This window comes from Astyanax mexicanus, chromosome 22 (genome assembly GCF_023375975.1).
Source record: "Astyanax mexicanus isolate ESR-SI-001 chromosome 22, AstMex3_surface, whole genome shotgun sequence".
Taxonomy (NCBI): domain Eukaryota; kingdom Metazoa; phylum Chordata; class Actinopteri; order Characiformes; family Acestrorhamphidae; genus Astyanax; species Astyanax mexicanus.
In genome coordinates, this window is record NC_064429.1 from 7,467,369 (window position 1) to 7,485,445 (window position 18,077).

At 39.7% G+C, this 18,077-nt stretch overlaps 3 protein-coding genes across 4 annotated transcripts; all 3 read right to left on the reverse strand.

The window, feature by feature from the left end:
- Window positions 1-132: 132 nt before the first annotated feature.
- LOC103041231 (perforin-1) lies at window positions 133-3,403 on the reverse strand. Its single transcript, XM_007240553.4, has 2 exons — window positions 3,320-3,403; window positions 133-625 (listed from the first exon to the last, which is right to left on the reverse strand). The coding sequence occupies exon 2, from the start codon at window positions 615-617 to the stop codon at window positions 231-233; it is 387 nt and encodes a 128-aa protein (XP_007240615.2). The 5' UTR covers window positions 618-625; window positions 3,320-3,403; the 3' UTR covers window positions 133-230.
- Window positions 3,404-6,545: 3,142 nt separating this feature from the next.
- LOC111191977 (perforin-1-like) lies at window positions 6,546-8,603 on the reverse strand. The gene has a single exon (XM_049470400.1). It carries the CDS (start codon window positions 7,541-7,543, stop codon window positions 6,941-6,943), a length of 603 nt encoding a protein of 200 aa, XP_049326357.1. The 5' UTR covers window positions 7,544-8,603; the 3' UTR covers window positions 6,546-6,940.
- Window positions 8,604-8,632: 29 nt separating this feature from the next.
- LOC111191980 (perforin-1) lies at window positions 8,633-13,370 on the reverse strand. Of its 2 annotated transcripts, none has more exons than XM_049470401.1 (3): window positions 12,825-13,370; window positions 10,793-10,919; window positions 8,633-9,197 (listed from the first exon to the last, which is right to left on the reverse strand). In XM_049470401.1, exon 3 carries the CDS (start codon window positions 9,187-9,189, stop codon window positions 8,806-8,808), a length of 384 nt encoding a protein of 127 aa, XP_049326358.1. In that variant the 5' UTR covers window positions 9,190-9,197; window positions 10,793-10,919; window positions 12,825-13,370; the 3' UTR covers window positions 8,633-8,805. The 2 variants fall into 2 exon arrangements, with proteins under 2 accessions (XP_049326358.1, XP_022523999.1); XM_022668278.2 differs by lacking the exon at window positions 12,825-13,370 and adding an exon at window positions 11,806-12,150.
- Window positions 13,371-18,077: the final 4,707 nt, after the last annotated feature.

The following is an 18,077-nucleotide window of genomic DNA, read 5'->3' on the forward strand; positions in this document are numbered from 1 at the left end:
TCTAGTTAAAAATACAATGTAATGTATTTATGCTTGGATAACTGTTTTATATTGCTGGTATTTAAGATTAATCTCAGAGATTGGGAAGTCATGCAGCAAAGAAGAATGCAAACGGTAAATAATCTGAAACAATTTGCACTGAATCACTTCTTTTATTAGTTGTCAACCAAACGTTCACTGAAGAAATCTGCAGTATTTAACCCTGATGGACACGAGCGTGATGGACGTGCTCAGTTGGCGGAGTAGCTGAAATACACAGTGCCTTTATTCAGGGAGCAGCTGGTACTGCGGCTCCCGCTTGACGTTGTTCTGCTGCAGCTTCCCAAGAGGTCATCGTTTGTGAGGTCCTGGTCCCACACCTCCAGCCTCACAGAATGTCCTGCCCTGCAGCTGGAGAAGGTGTAAGTTCCGGCCCAGTTGGGGCTGGTGGTGCCCTTAATGGTGTCGGTCCTGCCTCCGTAGACACTGTTACACCACAACTTGACGTAGGGGTCAGGGCGGTTTCCAAAGGCGTCGCCTGACAAGCCAGAGGCCCGGAGATTCGACACGGTGACGGCAGCATCGCCTAGCATCATGTGAGATGCCAGGACCAGGACGGTGAGGTACATCAACAGCATGGTTTCGTCTGTGAAGAATGAAGAAATAAATAACATAATTACGGTGTGAAAAGAGAGCCGTGCCTGTGGGTTTCAGCTCGTTTCACCTTCTTCCACTCTAACTAACACCTTATACATTTCCTTCTTCCAACATTAAGAGGGTGAAGACCAGCAGCACATGCCTTCTTTAAAAGTCTCCTTCTGCTAAAATCATTTTTTTTGTTCTTTGTGAAATACAGTAGGTCTCTCTAAGTTGTTTATGATGCTGCACATTAAGCTGTTCCTTAACCTCCATTATCTGCAGCAGCTAGTAAAAGAAAGTGTTCAGAAAAAAACGAGTTGATCAGGAAAAGCACCGTGTCTACATCAACCCGTGAATTAGTATTCATGGCCCCGCCCACCTTGGCTCGGGACCACCCACAGACAGAGGTGAAGCCGGACTGCAGCAGAGCCGACACTGTCTCTTCAGCTAAAGATCTTACAGCGCTGTTCACACCAACTATAGGTTTACATCGGATCTCCGGTGGATTTTTTAATTTAACAAGACAAATATACACTAGGGTAGCACGGTTTGACGAGGTAGCAGAACTCGACAGATCAGTCAATTTTGCAGCTCTAAAACTCAAAGGACAAAATGTTTACAGAGATACAGCCTTAATTGTAAAGATATAGCTATATAGGTAGATATAGGTAAAGTTAACCCCTAAACTCGGTTCTATATCTTTACAACTAAGGGTGTACTCACACTAGGCCCGGTTGGGTTGAATCGTGCCGGAGCACGATTCGGCCCCCTCCCCCGCAGGCCTGCACTCACACTGTGCTAAACGATCCGTGCCCGAGCACGCTTTCGTCATCAACAGGTGACTTTTGTTTTGAAGAACAGTATGCGCGCGCAAAACAATGGAGTTCAGGATTGTACTGTTGTTTTTGTTTCTCTGGAGTCGTTTTTGGCGTGCAAATACGCAACTGAACCAGAGATTCATTGATTGTGCAACACAGCGATTTACTGCTAGTGCTGCACGTGTAAGAAGGTTTTTACACAAGCAGCAGACGTCCAGGGTGAAATTTGCAGCTTTACTCGCGGACTATAATTCACGTTCATCAGTAAGGTAAGAGACGTACTTGCTATATACATAAATAGTGACCAAAGGAGCGAAACATAAAACTCAAGTAATAATAAAATGTGTTTGTTGTTTAGGACTTGTAGATAGTAGTCCTAATTTATTATGGGTAACACTAACCATTATGGTGCTCTTTAGAACCCTTTTCAAAAATATTATATGCAGAATTGTGTATAAAACGCCCTCCGTTTACAGTAGCGTCGCATCACTGACGTCATCTTGATCCGTGCCCGGGCACGGTTTGCGCTCACACTGCATCTGTACCAAGTGAACCGTGCTCGGGCCCACCTCTCCAAGCGGGCCCGGGCACGGTTCAGCGTACCTAAGGCTGTATCTCTGAAAACATTTTGTCTTTTGAGTTTTAGAGCTGTAAAATTGACTGTGGGGTGAATTAAATGTGCTGTTAGCCAATCAGATGCGATATGTATCCATGTATGAATATTCATGAGCGAGAGCTGATATCCTGTCCTTTTTCATAAAAAACGGCTCACATTAATTCATACTAGAGACCACAACTAGACAATGAATTAAAAAAACGAAAGAATGAGACCTTTAATATCTGTGAAGCCTGTAAAGCTATTTTCTGGAGGAAAATAATAGAATAAACAAATAAATACATGAACAAATACTGTTGGAACTTTGGCCTTGAAGATGGAAAGACAAATTAGAAGATTAAAATTGTAAAATTATGGGTATGGGCAGTTTAAAAAGAGATTTGTTATAAGAATGATTGGTGGCCCATTTTTTAGAATTAGCAATAACAGAAACTATAAGTGTAAATAGCACTCCAGCATCTTCAGTTCAGAACTTTTAGATTAACACAGAATTTACACTGAATCATATTTACACGCATTTTAATAGGGGCTCTCTGATGCCCATTATTACATACAATATCTGTTAGAACATATCTTAATGTTAACAAAAATTAATATACTATATTAACCCTTGTGTGGTGTTCGGGTCTGTGGGACCCGTTTTCATTTTTCATCAAATGATACTAAAAAAATATTTTTTCTAACTCAAACTCATTGGCATTGGCTCATTTTTTGTGAAAAACATATATCAAAACACATTTTCGATAAACACACACTGTACCCCCCCCCCCAACACACATTTATATTACATACAGTATGTTTGGCCAAGGGCTAATAAACATTGCTTCATTTGTACATTTGAAACTAAACAAATTTTCTACTCATATCTTGAGTTTAATTCATTTTCTTTTACATTTTATTAAAAAACTAATAAAAAAAGAGTAGCACTTTTTGAAAGAAATGTAACATAAGAAAGGTAAAGGGCAAATATTAACCATGTAAGCTGTTTATATTGCTTGCAATTTAGGTGAAGCAAGCATGTGTAAAGCATTTTAATGTAGAATTGCTTAATTTTGCTGAATTAAATACAAGTAACAAAGTAAACCAGTAACAAAAATATGAACACCACACAAGGGTTAACTACCTAATTAATAAATAATCAGTAAATTACTACAGCTACAGAATGTTTATTGAATTATCACAAACTGAAAGACGTAAATTTAGTAAAGTTCAACCAGTAAAAGGTAGAGAAATAAAGCAATAAAGAGATAAATTATAGAGGTCTTACCTCAAGTTTTCTTCTTTAGTGATCTAATAGAGCACACGTTCGATCTGCTTAACTCAACCCCAATTTAAAGAAGATCCAATCTCCATTCTAACCTTGATCTTATCGACAGTTTCTTTTTTCATCCAATCAGAATTTAAACAGAAGAGAATAGATACACATAAAGTTAGATAAATGCTTGTGTTTTGGAAAAGTGTGACTGATCTTATTTTAATGTTGATGAGAACTAAAACATCTGCTGCACAGGAATCCCTTTTGATTACAGGCATTCAGGGCATCCAGAATAACCAAATACAGGGCAAATACAGAGCTGTGTACAGCTCTAACGGACATGATATTCTGAATTAAGAGTGTGCTCTTATTGATTAATTGTATTGAATATTTTAATTAACAGGTAAGTCTGTAGAATTATGTGGAAATTAAGTCTTGTTTTATGAAAACTGAACACTATATGTCCTTCTTCCCTCTTCCAAGACTCAGCCAGCCCTTTGGCAAATTTGTACCAAATTAAAACTATTGTGTTTCAGGCCTGAAATGTGGGGCTGGATATATTCAAAATAAATTAAAGGAATTTAAACCATAACATCTTGGGTTCATACTGTTCACAGTAAAACAAAATTCAAAGTAAATATCCACCTATATATATACGTCAAGTATGAACTTTAATCTGATTAAGGGTTGCAAATAAAAACAGAATGCAATGATTTGCATAACATAAGCTCACATTTTATTCACAGTAGTACATACAACTCATTTTAAATTCTGATCGTGAGACATTTTACTGTGTCATGAAAAATATTAACTCATTTAGAACTTGATGGCAGCGACACATCTTTAAAAATGTTAGGAATTGAGGGTCAAACCTATTGTCAAGACTCGGGACTTGACTTGGGATTTAAATGTCAAGACTTGGGACTTGACTCTGGAGTTGAGTGTTAAAATTTGGGACTTGATTTGGGACCCTATTGTTAAGACTTGGGACTTAACTCTGGACTTGAGGGTCAAGATTTGAGACTTTACTCTGGACTTAAGTGTCAAGACTTGGGACTTGATTCGGGATCCTTTTTTCAATACTTGGGACTTAACTTGAGACTTGATTGTCAAGATTTGGGACATGACTTGGACCTTGATTGGAAAGACTTTGGAGTTGACTCTTGGCTTAAGTGTCATGACTAGGGTCAAGACCTGGGACTTGATACAGGACTCTATTGTTAAGACTGGGGACTTGACTCAGAAATTTGGTCTTGAGTGTCAAGAATTGGGACTTGACTCTGGACTTGAGTGTTAAGACTTGGGACTTGACCTGGGATCTAGGATTTGTTATAACTTGGGACTTAACTCTGGACTTGAAGGTCAAGACATGGGACTTGATTCGGGACCCTATTGTGAAGACTCGGGACTTGATTCTGGACCCTATTGTCAAGACTCAAGACTTGGGATTTAAGTTAATGACTTGGGACTTAACTCTGGATTTAAGTGTCAAGATTTGGGACTTGATTTGGAACTTGATTGGGAAGATTTGGGACTTGACTCTTGAGTGTCAAGACTAGGGTCAAGACTTGGGATTTAATGTTAACGCAGAGGTCTTGACTTGGGACTGTAAAAACAGCACATTAAAAGCAAACATTTATCCTAGATAAGTGTTGGAGACCTTTTCTATCTGATATGAATGACCTACCTCTACCACCTGAAAATGACAGAAGAGTTCCCATAACAGCAGCAAGTGTTGAACAGAAATAACACCCACATGTACAGCAACAAGAATTTTTTATGTTGCACAACCTAATGTGGTAAATGCTCAGTGTATACATGGGGCATGGCCAACAACGGCTTATTTTCATAAAAGTGACAGAGCGCTTAAACAGCTTATTCTGAACGGGACTAAAACTGGCATGTATAGCTCTCTTCGTGTGAGAATGAACTTCATAAACATGTTTTGTATAGTCCATAGATATGCTCTAACTTAAAAAGAAGTACAATATGCCCTCTTTTAGTTGTAAAAATGTAATAACCTGTGTTAATTTAATTTAAGTGTTGATTTAACACAAATAAAAACAAACTTTTCAAAGATGTATGAATATTGGCACTTTATTATTATACGACTAATTACTTACTTTATTGTTGCTAAATATTGTAATGGCATTATATTTTGTGTCTTAACAAGGACTTAAAGTGTAAGACTTGGGACTTGACTTCAGACTTGCCTCCTAATCTTGCACTGTGTATCATTTTGTGAAAGTGGCTCATGTGTGCAATTTAGTGCATATTTTTTTAAATCCCAAAACCCCATGGGTTGCTATTTGCAGATATAATTCCATTGCTTGAGACTTGTCTCTACTGACTTCAGTATCAGGATTTGAGACTTAATTTTTTGCATGTAATTTAGTGACTTGTTTTTTTTTATACTATTCATAGACAGCTGAGAAATGTGCAATTTTACAGCAACACTTTTGTTACAGGGCACTTAACACTATTTAAAGACACAAAATCCAACAGTGCCAAAGAACCAAAATATTTTGCAGTACATTTTTGAACAGGTAATCAGTGACCTGTAAAGTATTGCCTCTTCATCTACCCAACACAATGTTGAGATTTTAAAATCTGCATAAAGGTGCCCTGCCCTTTAAAAACACACACCAGTTTTGAGTTTGCTGTTTTTAAGAAGCATTGCTTGATGTGAATCATTTCTCGCACAAAAGATCAAGCTTTCAGAAAGCCTACATTCAAGAATTGTTGCCTTGCATGAAGCTGGAAAGTATCTCTAAAAGCTTTGATGTTAATGTGTCCACGATAAGACAGACGCTCTACAAATGGAGAAAGTTCAGCACTGTTGCTGCTACGCTAGGCGTGGTAAAGTCCTGTAAAGATGACTGCAAGAGCACAGCGCAGAATGATCAATGAGGTGAGGAAGAATCCTAGAGTGGCAGCTGAAGACTTACAGAAATCTCTGACACATGCTAAAAAATTTTTTGACAAATCCACAGTAAAGAAAAACATGAAACAAAAATGGAGTTCCTAGGAGGACACTAAGGAGGAAGGTAAAAAAAAAAAAACATTCCTCCTGACCGTTGTGCAGGTCTGATCTGCAACTAGGTTATTGCTGCCAAAGGAAGGTCAACCAGTTATCAAATCCAAAGTTTCACATATTTTTCCACCCTCACTGTAAATGTTAACATGTTGTGTTCAATAAAACCATGCAAACATATACTTTTTGTGATATTAGTTTTGTTTAATGACCAATTTATGCAGAAATCCAAGGAATCCCAAAGGGGTTACTGTTTCTGTAATTGCCATAAATGTAAATCTAATGAATTTTATTAATAGAAAGGTCAAGCTCACCCTGGGGAAAGAGCTCATGGGTCAGTTTGAGGATTAAATGTGTTAAAGGTAATAAAGATAGATCCCAACAGTAACATTGCTGAATGAATTGAAGGATACATTTAATTGAAGCGTAGGAAAAAAAGTGTTTATGGGTCAGTTTGAGAAAGACTTGTTCTACATTAAAATTCTGTTTAAAAGGAAATTAAAATAATAAAGCAAGTTTGCAAACATTTTTTTTATTGTTTTCAAACAAAAAGAAGAAAACTGTAGCATTTAAAACTGACATGTGCATGATGGGCATGCTTAGCTGGTGTTGTAGGTGGAGGACAAAGAGCCTTTTATTAGGGTGCACCTGCTGGTGTTACTTCCACTTAACACTTTATGGCTACAGGAGCCCAACAGTTTATCAAAAAAGAGGTTCTTATCCCACACCTCCAGCTTTAGAGTGTGTCCTGCTTTGCAGTCGGAGAAATCGAACTTTACAATCCAGGAGGGACTGCTGTTGTTTGAACCGCTGGAGGTCTTGCCGCCGTATACACCGTTGCACCACGCCTTGATGTACGGGTCGGGCTTAGTGCCCGACTCATCAACAGCCAATCCGGAGGCTGAGATTCTCGTCACGGTGACGACAGCATCACCCAGCGTCATGTGAGAGGCCAGGACCAGGAGGGTGAGGAACATCAGGTGAGGAGAGAACACCATGGTTCCGTCTGTGAAGAATGAGGATAGAAATGGAAAAATATAATTACAGTAGCTAATGTATGAACCTGTTTCTTCTATAAACTGTATAATCTTTAAATTCTTTAGCAAAGATGGTGATTTTGTGGGTGATTCTCTGAGACAGGAGCCTTTTGGATCAATTTTATTTTTCATAATTTTATCTGAAAGTTGATTAGAAACCTCCATTTTCTGCAGTAGCTAATAAAAGAAAATGTTCAGAAAAACAAGTTGATCAGTAAAAGCTCTGTATCTATGTCTATCAAACTCGTGAATTAGTATTCATGACCCCGCCCACTTTGGCTCGGGCCGCACATAGGAAGAGCTGAAGCCAGGCAGCGACACCGTCTCGTCAGATAAGAGCTAACAGCGCTAGGGACAGCATAGCAGTTAATTCCTGTGTTATTTGTGCAAATAACACAACAGTGTTTAGTTATATGCTTTACCCAGTAATTCAGAGCTAAGGAACAAATAGTTCAGATTTGTCTGTGGAGGAACAACACCAGCGAACAGTTCTGTTAACACAAGTTACTAATTAGTCCCGGGGTGGATTTTTACTTTCTGGACCTGAACTAACCACCTCTGTGTGTAACTATAGGTTTAAATAGGATCTCCGGTGGATTTTGTGTTTCACAGAGACTCTAAGACTCTTAGGTCAGTGGCTGAACTGCACTTAGCAGGACATTATTACACATGCTGTAAAGTAATATATGTCATTTCTAAGACTGTTATTAGTGTACAAATGTATTTATTTTTAAACCATTTCTAACTGTTGTTCTTCTCACTGCCTTGTGGTTTCGCAGTGCTTTAAGAAAAGACATTTCCCCACCTCAGGTATGATCTCAATCATTTTTAGGCTGAAGGTTGTTTTGAGTTTAACCTCATCACGGACAGCTTGGCCCTTATATAATTATGATTTGAAATAAAATTAAAAGTAAATTCTTGTAAAACCCCGGCATCATGGATCTATTTACCTGTACAATTATTATTTTTTATATACTATCCAAACTAATGCATTAACATTAGGTTTTATTAGGCTTTTATATACAGTACCAGCCAAAAATCATAGACTATGAAGGAACACATAAGGAATCATGTGTAACTTTAAAGTGTGGTTTCTGAGGCTGAACGTATCCTGTACAACAGAGGGAACTCTTGCTCTTCCTCTCCTGGGGCGGTCCTGATGAGAACCAGTTTCATCATAACATTTTTGATGGTCTTTGTGGTGACTGTGCTTAAGGATGCCTTTAAATTTCTTGCAATTTTTCAGAATTTTCAGTAAAACATGTACAACAAGAAGATTCTGAAGCTTCTGGATTCTTCTTTACAGAAACCTTTATTGCAGAGCTCAAATATGAATCTTAAATCTTAAATAAGGATTTAACGCCAGATCACTGATGTACTGGATCTGGTGTGTCTGATCTGATCCATACTGGGAGTGATGACTGTGTTTAACTGGAACTGTAGTTGAAGCGCACAGTGCCCTTCTTCAGGGAGCACTTGGAGCCGTGAGTTCCCTTCACCAGCTTGTGGGTACAGGTGCCCAGGCGGTCATCGTTGTTGATGTCTTGGTCCCAAACCTCCAGCTTCAGAGTGGCTCCAGGCCTGCAGCTGAAGGTGAATCTTCCGGCCCAGTTCGGGCTGTGGGTGCCCTTGATGGTGTCGGTCCTGCCGCCGTAGGAGTTGTTGCAGAACAGCTTGACGTAGGGATCAGGCCGGTTACCGAATGCGTCTCCAGACAGACCGGTGGCGCTGAGATCCGTCACGGTGGTGCCAGCATCACCCAGCGCCACGTACGATACCAGGACCAGGAGGGCCAGACGTGAAAACATCATGGTGTTGTCTGTATAGAATGAAGATATAAAACAAGATGAAAACATACAGTACCATTAAATGATTTGGTTTACATAGTAAAACAGTAAAAAAATGTGTTCATTCTCCAGATTAATCCTCTAATCTAAACCTGCCCTATAGAAAAGAAAGTAGATTAAAGTAAACTAAGCATTATTATGCTATAATGCACTAAAGTGTTCTTGTAGCCACTTTATTATTAATCAGTATATGTAAAAAGTGCTTTTTGTTTGTACTTATTATACTTTAATTGTATAAAAATAGTAAAAAAAAAGTTTTACATAAATTGTGTTATATGTACTTAAGTGTACTATTTTAAAATATACTAAAGTAACATTTAAACATACTACTTTAAGTTTATAACCCCATATTTTTTAAAATATGCTTAAATTATAATACATACATTTCATGAGTATGACAACTGTATCACTATACACCAGGTATATTAAAAATGCACTTAGAATTGAAAATACACTTCCTATTTTAAAATAATGACTTAGTATCTCAAAAAATGACTTAGTATCTCAAAATAATGACTTCGTATCTTAAAATAATGACTTGCTATCTCAAAATAATGACTTAGTATCTCAAAATAATGACTATAGTGATTTAATGAGATAGTAGATTACTTAATAATAATAATAAGAAATGTGCTTTTGTTTTAAAATAATGACTTAGTATCTTAAAATAATGATTGCTATCTTAAAATAATGACTTAGTATCTCAAAATAACGACTTTCTGTCTCAAAATTATGACTTAGTTTCTTAAAATAATAACTTGCTATCTTAAAAAATTACTTAGTATCTTAAAATAATGACTTAGTATCTCAAAATAATGACTTGCTATCTCAAAATAATGACTTAGTATCTTTAAATTATGACATGCTATCTTAAAATAATGACTTAGTATCTCAAAATAATGACTTGCTATCTCAAAATAATGACTTAGTATCTTTAAATTATGACATGCTATCTTAAAATTATGACTTGTTATCTTAAAATTATGACTTTCTATCTTAAAATAATGACTTAGTATCTAAAAGTAATCAAAATAATATAATAATATAATAATATAATAACTTAGTATCTCAAAATAACGACTATAGTGATTTAATGAGATAGCAGTTTTAATAATAAGAAAACCATTGCTATTTATTTTTTTTTGATGGTGGGAATGGGCATCCATACAGTTGTACAATATTTAGCAGAAACTGAAAAACACTTCAAACTTTTGTTTTGTAAACAACTGTAAACAAGAGTAACTAAAATAGTTACTAAAAACTCACTAATAAAAATGATGGATTAGCACCAATTGCACCAATACCATCTGGTATCTGACACCAATACCATTCTTTTTTTCAGACGATCAGCTGATACTTAAAGTAGTTTGTAATTGTTAGTAAATCTGACATTTTGATAAAATTTTCTGTACATGACAGAAATTATTACAAAACTAATAGCAAATGATAAGCTGATGATAAATGAAAAGCTACTAAAAATGCAATAAAAAATCATTTTTATTAAAAAAGTTAATAAAATTCTACAGGTGTAGAAGTATCAGAGTTTGGTAGAGATGAACAGTCTTACCTCAGTTGTATTTCTCAGCACAGAGAAACCCCAGGTACCCTCAGCTTCACTGCAGCCCCAACTTAAAGAAGACCTTCAGCTTATCAGAGGTTCACCTTGCATATTTCAGCCAATGAGAAGCCTTTCTCTGCAAGAAACAAACTAGTTATCTCTCATGTTTTAAAGAGCTATACGTTATGTTATGTAATGTAGATAAGATGTGAAGCATCTGGTGAACAGCAGAGAAAAACTCATTGGTTGCCAACTGGCAAAAAGAAGTCAGAATGCATTCAATACATTCAATTCATAAAATTCAGTGTTGTGAAAAAGTATTTGCCCCACACATATTTCTTTGTTTTTTGCTTTTTTCATATTTACATTTTTCAGATTAATAAACACAAAATAGTATATGTACAATCAGCAAAATATAAGCTGAGACAATATAAAAAGCTGTTTTAACTGATAATTTTATATATTAGAGCAGGGGTGTCCAAACTGCGGCCCGCGGGTCTTTTTTTTTTTGGATGTGATATTTTCACCCTCCACTTCCACCTGCTCTATTTGTATTCTTGACTCCAGCCCTCAATATATGAACAGGTGGCCATGTCCCATACTGTATGTACTGTATGTATTTGGTAATGCAAATATGTTGGCCTTACTGGCCATATCTTTTGGTCCATAGCCTGAGCATAACAGATTTTGCTTTAATATTTGGGTTTAAAAAAGGAGTTTCATTAATTTTATAAAGTTAATACCTTCTAATGCATTGCTCTTTTCATTATTAAAGATTGCATTTGTAGACTTTTAAAGTAATTCATGTTAAAATAATACCATTTTGTTTAGTATTTTTTTTTGTTTTTGTTTTTGTCCAATATGTACTTCATTTAGCTTTGTCAGTATTTTACCGACATCAGTATTTCATATACTCATGTAAGACTCATGTAAGTTCATTTTAAAAATGGCTATTTGGCGGTCATGGTTCTATTCACCACCACTATAGGTTTATCTACAATTAACCACTCTAGTCCACTTACTTTGTGCTCCGCTCACTGAACGTACTGATGCTCCCGTTCAGTCACTGGGTGATTCGTTCACTGAACGATTTGGTGAATGAATCTTTTAAACTAATCTTTTTAGTGAACTAATGCTAATGATTCATGGGAACAGCAAGAGAGTTAGCTAACTAGCTATGCTAACATCCAAACATATGCTCTCCAGGGCTGTCTGGCCCAGGTTCAACAGCCTGAAGCGACTCGCTTTCCGGCTCTATAAGCCCCAGGTTCAGCGCCTAGAGCGTCCTGCTCTCCGGCTCTATAAGCCTAGGATTTAGCATCCTGAAGTGATCCGCTCTTGTTTGGAGAGACCAGGACCCCAAATAGTCAAAACCACCCCTTTCAAAACTTGAGTCTGCTGCCTCAGCAGAGCCCGCCGATGCCGTAAAGTGTTTAGGAGCAGTGAGGAGTGCAGAAAATTATTTGCCCCCCCTAATAATAGTGTTAATTTGTTAATTTGTTAATGTGTTCTGGACTTGTTAAAATCAAATCCCAATCCCAATCCTAATCCCCCCTGTAAATGACACCCTTGTTATCGAGTTTAAAAAAACTGTCAAGCGGCAAAGTTTCCAAAGGTAGAGGATCATAATCTCCTTCAGAATGTCACAGCACATGTTAAAATTCAGCTCCCATGTACTGGTAGCAATCATGCAGCTCCAGACCATGATGCTACCACCACCATGCTTTACTGTAGGCATTTCACAGTTGTCTTGGCACTCTTCTGCAGGGCATTGCCACACATGCATGATACAAAATGCACATTAGCGCCTGATGTAAAAAGGTCCATAGAGTTTCACGACAAATGATGTTATGTAATAACAAAAGTTTGGGAGAAGGACCACGCCCGAACTCTACGTTCTAACTCCACCCCGTATCAATCAACCGTCCTATAAATACCTCCCCTTACTAACTATCTCTCGTGATGAAAGTTCGCATCAGTCGAATCTGCCGCACCCGCCTGCTAGCATTAGCTTGTTCTCCGTCATGGACCTTTAACTCACCGCCTCCGACGAGGACCTCTTCCCTCCTAGCCAGCCTGTCTCCACTCCTGCTCCACCTCGCCGGGCTCGTCGTCTGAATTCCGTAATCTCCATTCCGGCTACTCCTGGTTCTACTCCGGCTACTGCTTATTCTTCCTCCCGGGTCGGTCGTCCTCACCAGTGCACCCCCGGATCTCGGCACTCCCGCCGCTCTTCTCCCCCTTCCCCTACTCCTCCTGCGCGGGCTCGCCGCTCCGGACGCCCGTCTTCCTCGGCCGGCCTCGCGGCCCTGGGCCCCTCTCTCCTAGTAAGTCCCAGCCTCCTCGCATGTCCGATTGGACTGTTGTTAAGCTGCAGTGGGTTTTTGAAGGGCCGCGGCGTCCCTTTCCCCCGTTCTGCTCCAAAAGCGGAACTTTTCACTGAACCTCTGAACAGCGCACATGAGCCGCACCGGCGTCGCGGCCTGATGACGTCACCCGCTCAACTCGCTGCCGCTGCAGCTCTCGCGCCCCTGGCGCGGCACCAACTTCGCCTCAGCGCCTCGTCTCTCTCGTCTCTCTTCCCCTCTGTCGTCCAACTCCCCCTCCCTCTGTCGTCCAACTCCCCCTCGCCGCTGCTGCAGCTCTCGCACCCCTGGCGCGGCACCAACTTCGCCTCAGCGCCTCGTTTCTCTCGTCTCTCTCGTTTCCCTCTTCCCCTCAGTCGTTCGAACCCCCTCTCTGTCATCCTCCTTCTCCATTTCTGCGTTCCTCCTGCTGTTCTCCAACAGTGTTGCCAACTTGCCAACGTAGTTTTTGTTTGTTATTGAGAGTTTAAATGAACACACATGCTCTTCAGTTTCTCCTCAGCGAGCAGCAGGTGCTGCCGCGAGCCCCGCCCACGACACTCACAGCGCAGTCTCAGTCAGACCACACACTCACACCGCTCTTCAAACACGCTGCATCGAACTGCGCATACCTAAAGCCGCCGCTGACTGTCCAAAAAAAACCTTAATCATGTAATTTACGTTAAAATGGAGTTATTTTCAGAAGTCTCTGCCTATTTATAAAAGCAACGGACGTAGTTCATTTGTTAGAGTTCATTTGTAACATTCTAACATTTTAAGGGGTTTTAATCACAAATTGCAGCCAATGGCTACTTTCCTTACTGAGCAGTTGGCAACACTATTCTCCAACCCGTCCCTTCCAGCCAGCCTTTCTCCTTCCTTTACTCCGTCAATTCTCTTCCCGCCTCCTCTCTCGCCGTTTCTCACCGGGCTGCAGCACCCGCTCAGCTCCTTGCTGGAGCTTCATGACCTTCATTCTCCATCTACAGCGCCGCCCCCTCTCAGCTCGCGCTGCGGTTCATCTCCAACACTGGAACCCTGCTACATTCCAAGACGCCCCGGATCTGGAACTTCATTGACGTATGTTTGCGGGACGAAGCTCCCCATCCCGCGATGGGCCTGGCTGTCTAAGGCTGACGTGGTTTCGGCTTTCAAAATCCTCCCTCTCCATCCTGACTCCTGGCGCCTTTTCAGAGTCCGTTTTTCAGTTCACCTTGCTTTCGGGTGCAAAGTAACCCCAAGCTTCGACTCCTTTGCTAAGGCGCTCTGCTGGATTTGCTTAACACGGGCCCCAGTTCGTGCTCCACCTCCTGGGTAACTTCGTCATCGGTCCTCCTTCCTCGCCCCTCTCGATGGGTCTTGAAGTCATGACCAGCGCTTTCACTCGCCTCCGTGCCCCGCCGTCGGAGAACTCCGTTGGTCCCTCCACATCTCTCGAGTTTCTTGGGATCTTTCTGGACTCCGCCTCCTTTCAAGTCTCCCCGCCCGTATCTAACACCGTCTTTCCCCCCTCGGCCACTTTATTCACAACCCAAAATCGAACCCAGGGTCGTTCTTTCATTTCCCGCCTCCTCCGCTTGGCGTTTTCGTCCGAGCCCTCCACCATTCGTTATGCTCAACTGATACTGCACGTCAGAGCTCCATTTCTGGCTGTGCCTCCTCTGCAATCGAACGGGTTTTTCTTCTACGCCAACGCAGCTTCCAGCTCTTTTGATATTAAGCTATTCACAGATGCCGCTCCTTCCTCTGGTCGCTTCTGCTTGGCCGGAGAACTTCATCTGCGCAGCCGCGCGATTCTTCTGCGCTCTCTGGACTTATATGCTGTCCTCGTCGCTGCCCTCCTTTGGGGACATGAATGGTCAAAATCTATTCTACTCCACTCTGATCAATCTCGCCGCAGTCCACATCAAAAAAAAAAAAAAAAAGTTGCTCCAAATCGCTAGAAATCTTGCCTTTTATCCGTCGTCTCACTTGGCACTCCATTAAGCATCAGTTCACCACTAAAGCTGTTCACACCTCAGGTCCATTTAATTCGATCGCAGATAGAATTTAATTCTATTCTTTTTCGTTTTCAGTTACAGAAATTCAGATCCTTGGCTCCGCATGCAAATGCAACCCAACCTCGGTACCTTCATTTTCACAAACTACACTTCACCTAACCCCCGTGTAAACGAACTGATCTTCCAAGCTCAACAAACCTTCTACTTAGATTCCTCAGATGCTCAGAATTTACTTCCCTTAAAATCTCCCACAACTCCTTCTCAGCCCCTAATTTCAGATCTCATCATCCTTGACTCAGATACCCTTACCTTCAAGAATGAAGCAAACGGACCAAATTGGCAAAAACCACGATCCTCTATCTATTCAAATTGACTCACCCCTCAGCCCGTACGAACCACTCGTCCACCACTTAATCTCCGCCTCTTTCAACAAGCATCACCTTTAGATCCTCTGTTCACAACGGAATCTAGTAGTATAATCTCAAAGCACTGGTTCCAACACATCTCCGTCGCATCCTTTCTCCCAGTAGTTACTCGCCAGATCAATTCTCCGCCCACTCAGTTTACATCGTGCAGCATCCAATGCCTCCAGACAAGGAATCTCCGAGCACACGATCAAGCTCCCCGGCCGGTGGTCTTCCCAAGCTTATAACCTATACATCCGTTCCCAACCAGACGGTTTGAGACAGGCTCATTCCAAACTAGCTTCCACACAAGCTCCAATTTTGGGGATATAACTGCACGCTTCTTCAAGCACGCAGTTCAGAACTCCAGCCCAAATTTCCCTGAGTTCCCTCCCCTTTTTCCTTCTTCTTTCTCTACTTCTTTAGGCGTGGTCCGCACTTAGCAAAATGATGTTATGTAATAACAAAAGTTTGGGAGAAGGACCACGCCCGAACTCTACGTTCTAACTCCACCCCGTATCAATCAACCGTCCTATAAATACCTCCCCTAACTAACTATCTCTCGTGATGAAAGTTCGCAACCCACCTCCTCCCCCCTTTTTCTACTCTTCCACTTCTCATTAAATAAAAAGGGGGGGATATAACTGCACGCTTCTTCAAGCACGCAGTTCAGAACTCCAGCCCAAATTTCCCTCCCCTTTTTCCTTCTTTCTCTACTTCTTTAGGCGTGGTCCGCACTTAGCAAACTGAAGTTTAGAGATACTAAGCTTGAACCCGGGCCGAGATTTCCCACCATTTTTCTCAGGCCGGGTCTGTTTTTAATGCTATTTTCATTTTATATAAAGCTATGATGTGATAATCGCAGCGCAGTGCAGTGCATAGCCTTATTACTGTTTTTTGTGTTTTGCACATAGACTGTAAGCTCAATATATATTTTTTTTGTTTAGAAAGTATTTAATATAATTAAACCATGTTAAATTATATTAGACTAAAGGAACGTTAATCAGACATCATACTTGTAGCCTAATTTACCGATGTTTAGGTCTGTGGATCATTGTTTACATTTTAATCTTTCGGAGATCTATTCTTAATAGACATTTAAAAAAATGTCTTCGGTGTTGCAATGTTAATTAGCATCATTTAAACAGCCCGGAAATGTTTTTTAAAAACTAAAATTTTTAACGCTCTACTTTCTAAAAAAAATAAAAAATAAAATTGGGTTTAAATCGGGCTTGGGCTCAAAACAACAGTGTTTGGGGTCAGGTTAGGCTGGATATTTTAGGCCAGATCTAAGCTCTAGTCTCAAGGCTTCCTAGAAGAACAGGAAAAGTTACAGAATTAAATTCTTCTATGAAGTTCTATAAAGTTCTTTCTCAATGTTTTTCCATTAAATTTCATTCAACCTTCAAAACATTGTTTTCAGCCTGTATAACAGCCTGGAGAATGTAGTTTAATTACTTTGAGGAGAAAAGAGGGATGCATTTGAATGAGTGTCTTCTCTGGTTTGTGAGAATGGAGAGTTCCTCGAAGATTTCAATATGGCCATTTCCAATCTCAGCCTCTGAGTTTTTGTCCATGTGTTTCTTATCTCAGCAAACCAAATGCTGCAACTCATCAGCTGTGATGTGATAAAGCTCAAGCAGCAGATATGTGCTGAATATACTGTACCAAGCAGCCCAGACTGCCAGAGCACAAATGTGAATGGGTGATTTGTTTCCTTTTATATACCAAGAAACATCTACTGTAGATGGACAATAGGCAGAACTTATCAAAGACCAGCCTGCTTCCACAGAAAACATGCATTTGATTAGCCCTACAATTACTTCTACCTTCATAAAAATAACACATTATTATTATTATTATTATTATTTTTATTTAAATAAAGATATCTGTTATAACTATTGCTACCCCTGGACATTATGGTACTATTTTAACTGACCTACTCATTTAACCCTTGTGTGGTGTTCGGGTCTGTGGGACCAGTTTTCATTTTTCATCAAATGCTACTAAAAATATATATTTTTTAACTCAAACTCATTGGCATTGGCTCATTTTTTGTGAAAAACATATATCAAAACACATTTTCGATAAACACACACTGTACACCCTCCCCAAACCCCCACACATTTATATTACATATAGTATGTTTGGCCAAGGGCTAATAAACATTGCTTCATTTGTAAATTTAAAACTAAACAAATTTTCTACTCATATCTTGAGTTAAATTCGTTTTCTTTTACATTTTATTAAAAAAAACTAATAAAAAAAGAGTAGCACTTTTTGAAAGAAATGTAACATAAGAAAGGTAAAGGGCAAATATTAACCATGTAAGCTGTTTATATTGCTTGCAATTTAGGTGAAGCAAGCATGTGTAAAGCATTTTCATGTAAAATTGCTTAATTTTGCTGAATTAAATACAAGTAACAAAGTAAACGAGTAACAAAAATATGAACTCCACACAAGGGTTAAATTTGCTCATTCTGTTTATTGTTGATGTAAAAGACACACACTGCACATCTGTTGGGGGCGCGTCTGTGTTGACAAT

Excerpts from the sequence above, each read along its gene's own strand:
- LOC111191980 (XM_049470401.1), bottom strand. The coding sequence starts at position 9,189 with ATGATGTTTTCACGTCTGGCCCTCCTGGTCCTGGTATCGTACGTGGCG.
- LOC111191977 (XM_049470400.1), bottom strand. The coding sequence starts at position 7,543 with ATGGAGGTTTCTAATCAACTTTCAGATAAAATTATGAAAAATAAAATT.
- LOC103041231 (XM_007240553.4), bottom strand. The coding sequence starts at position 617 with ATGCTGTTGATGTACCTCACCGTCCTGGTCCTGGCATCTCACATGATG.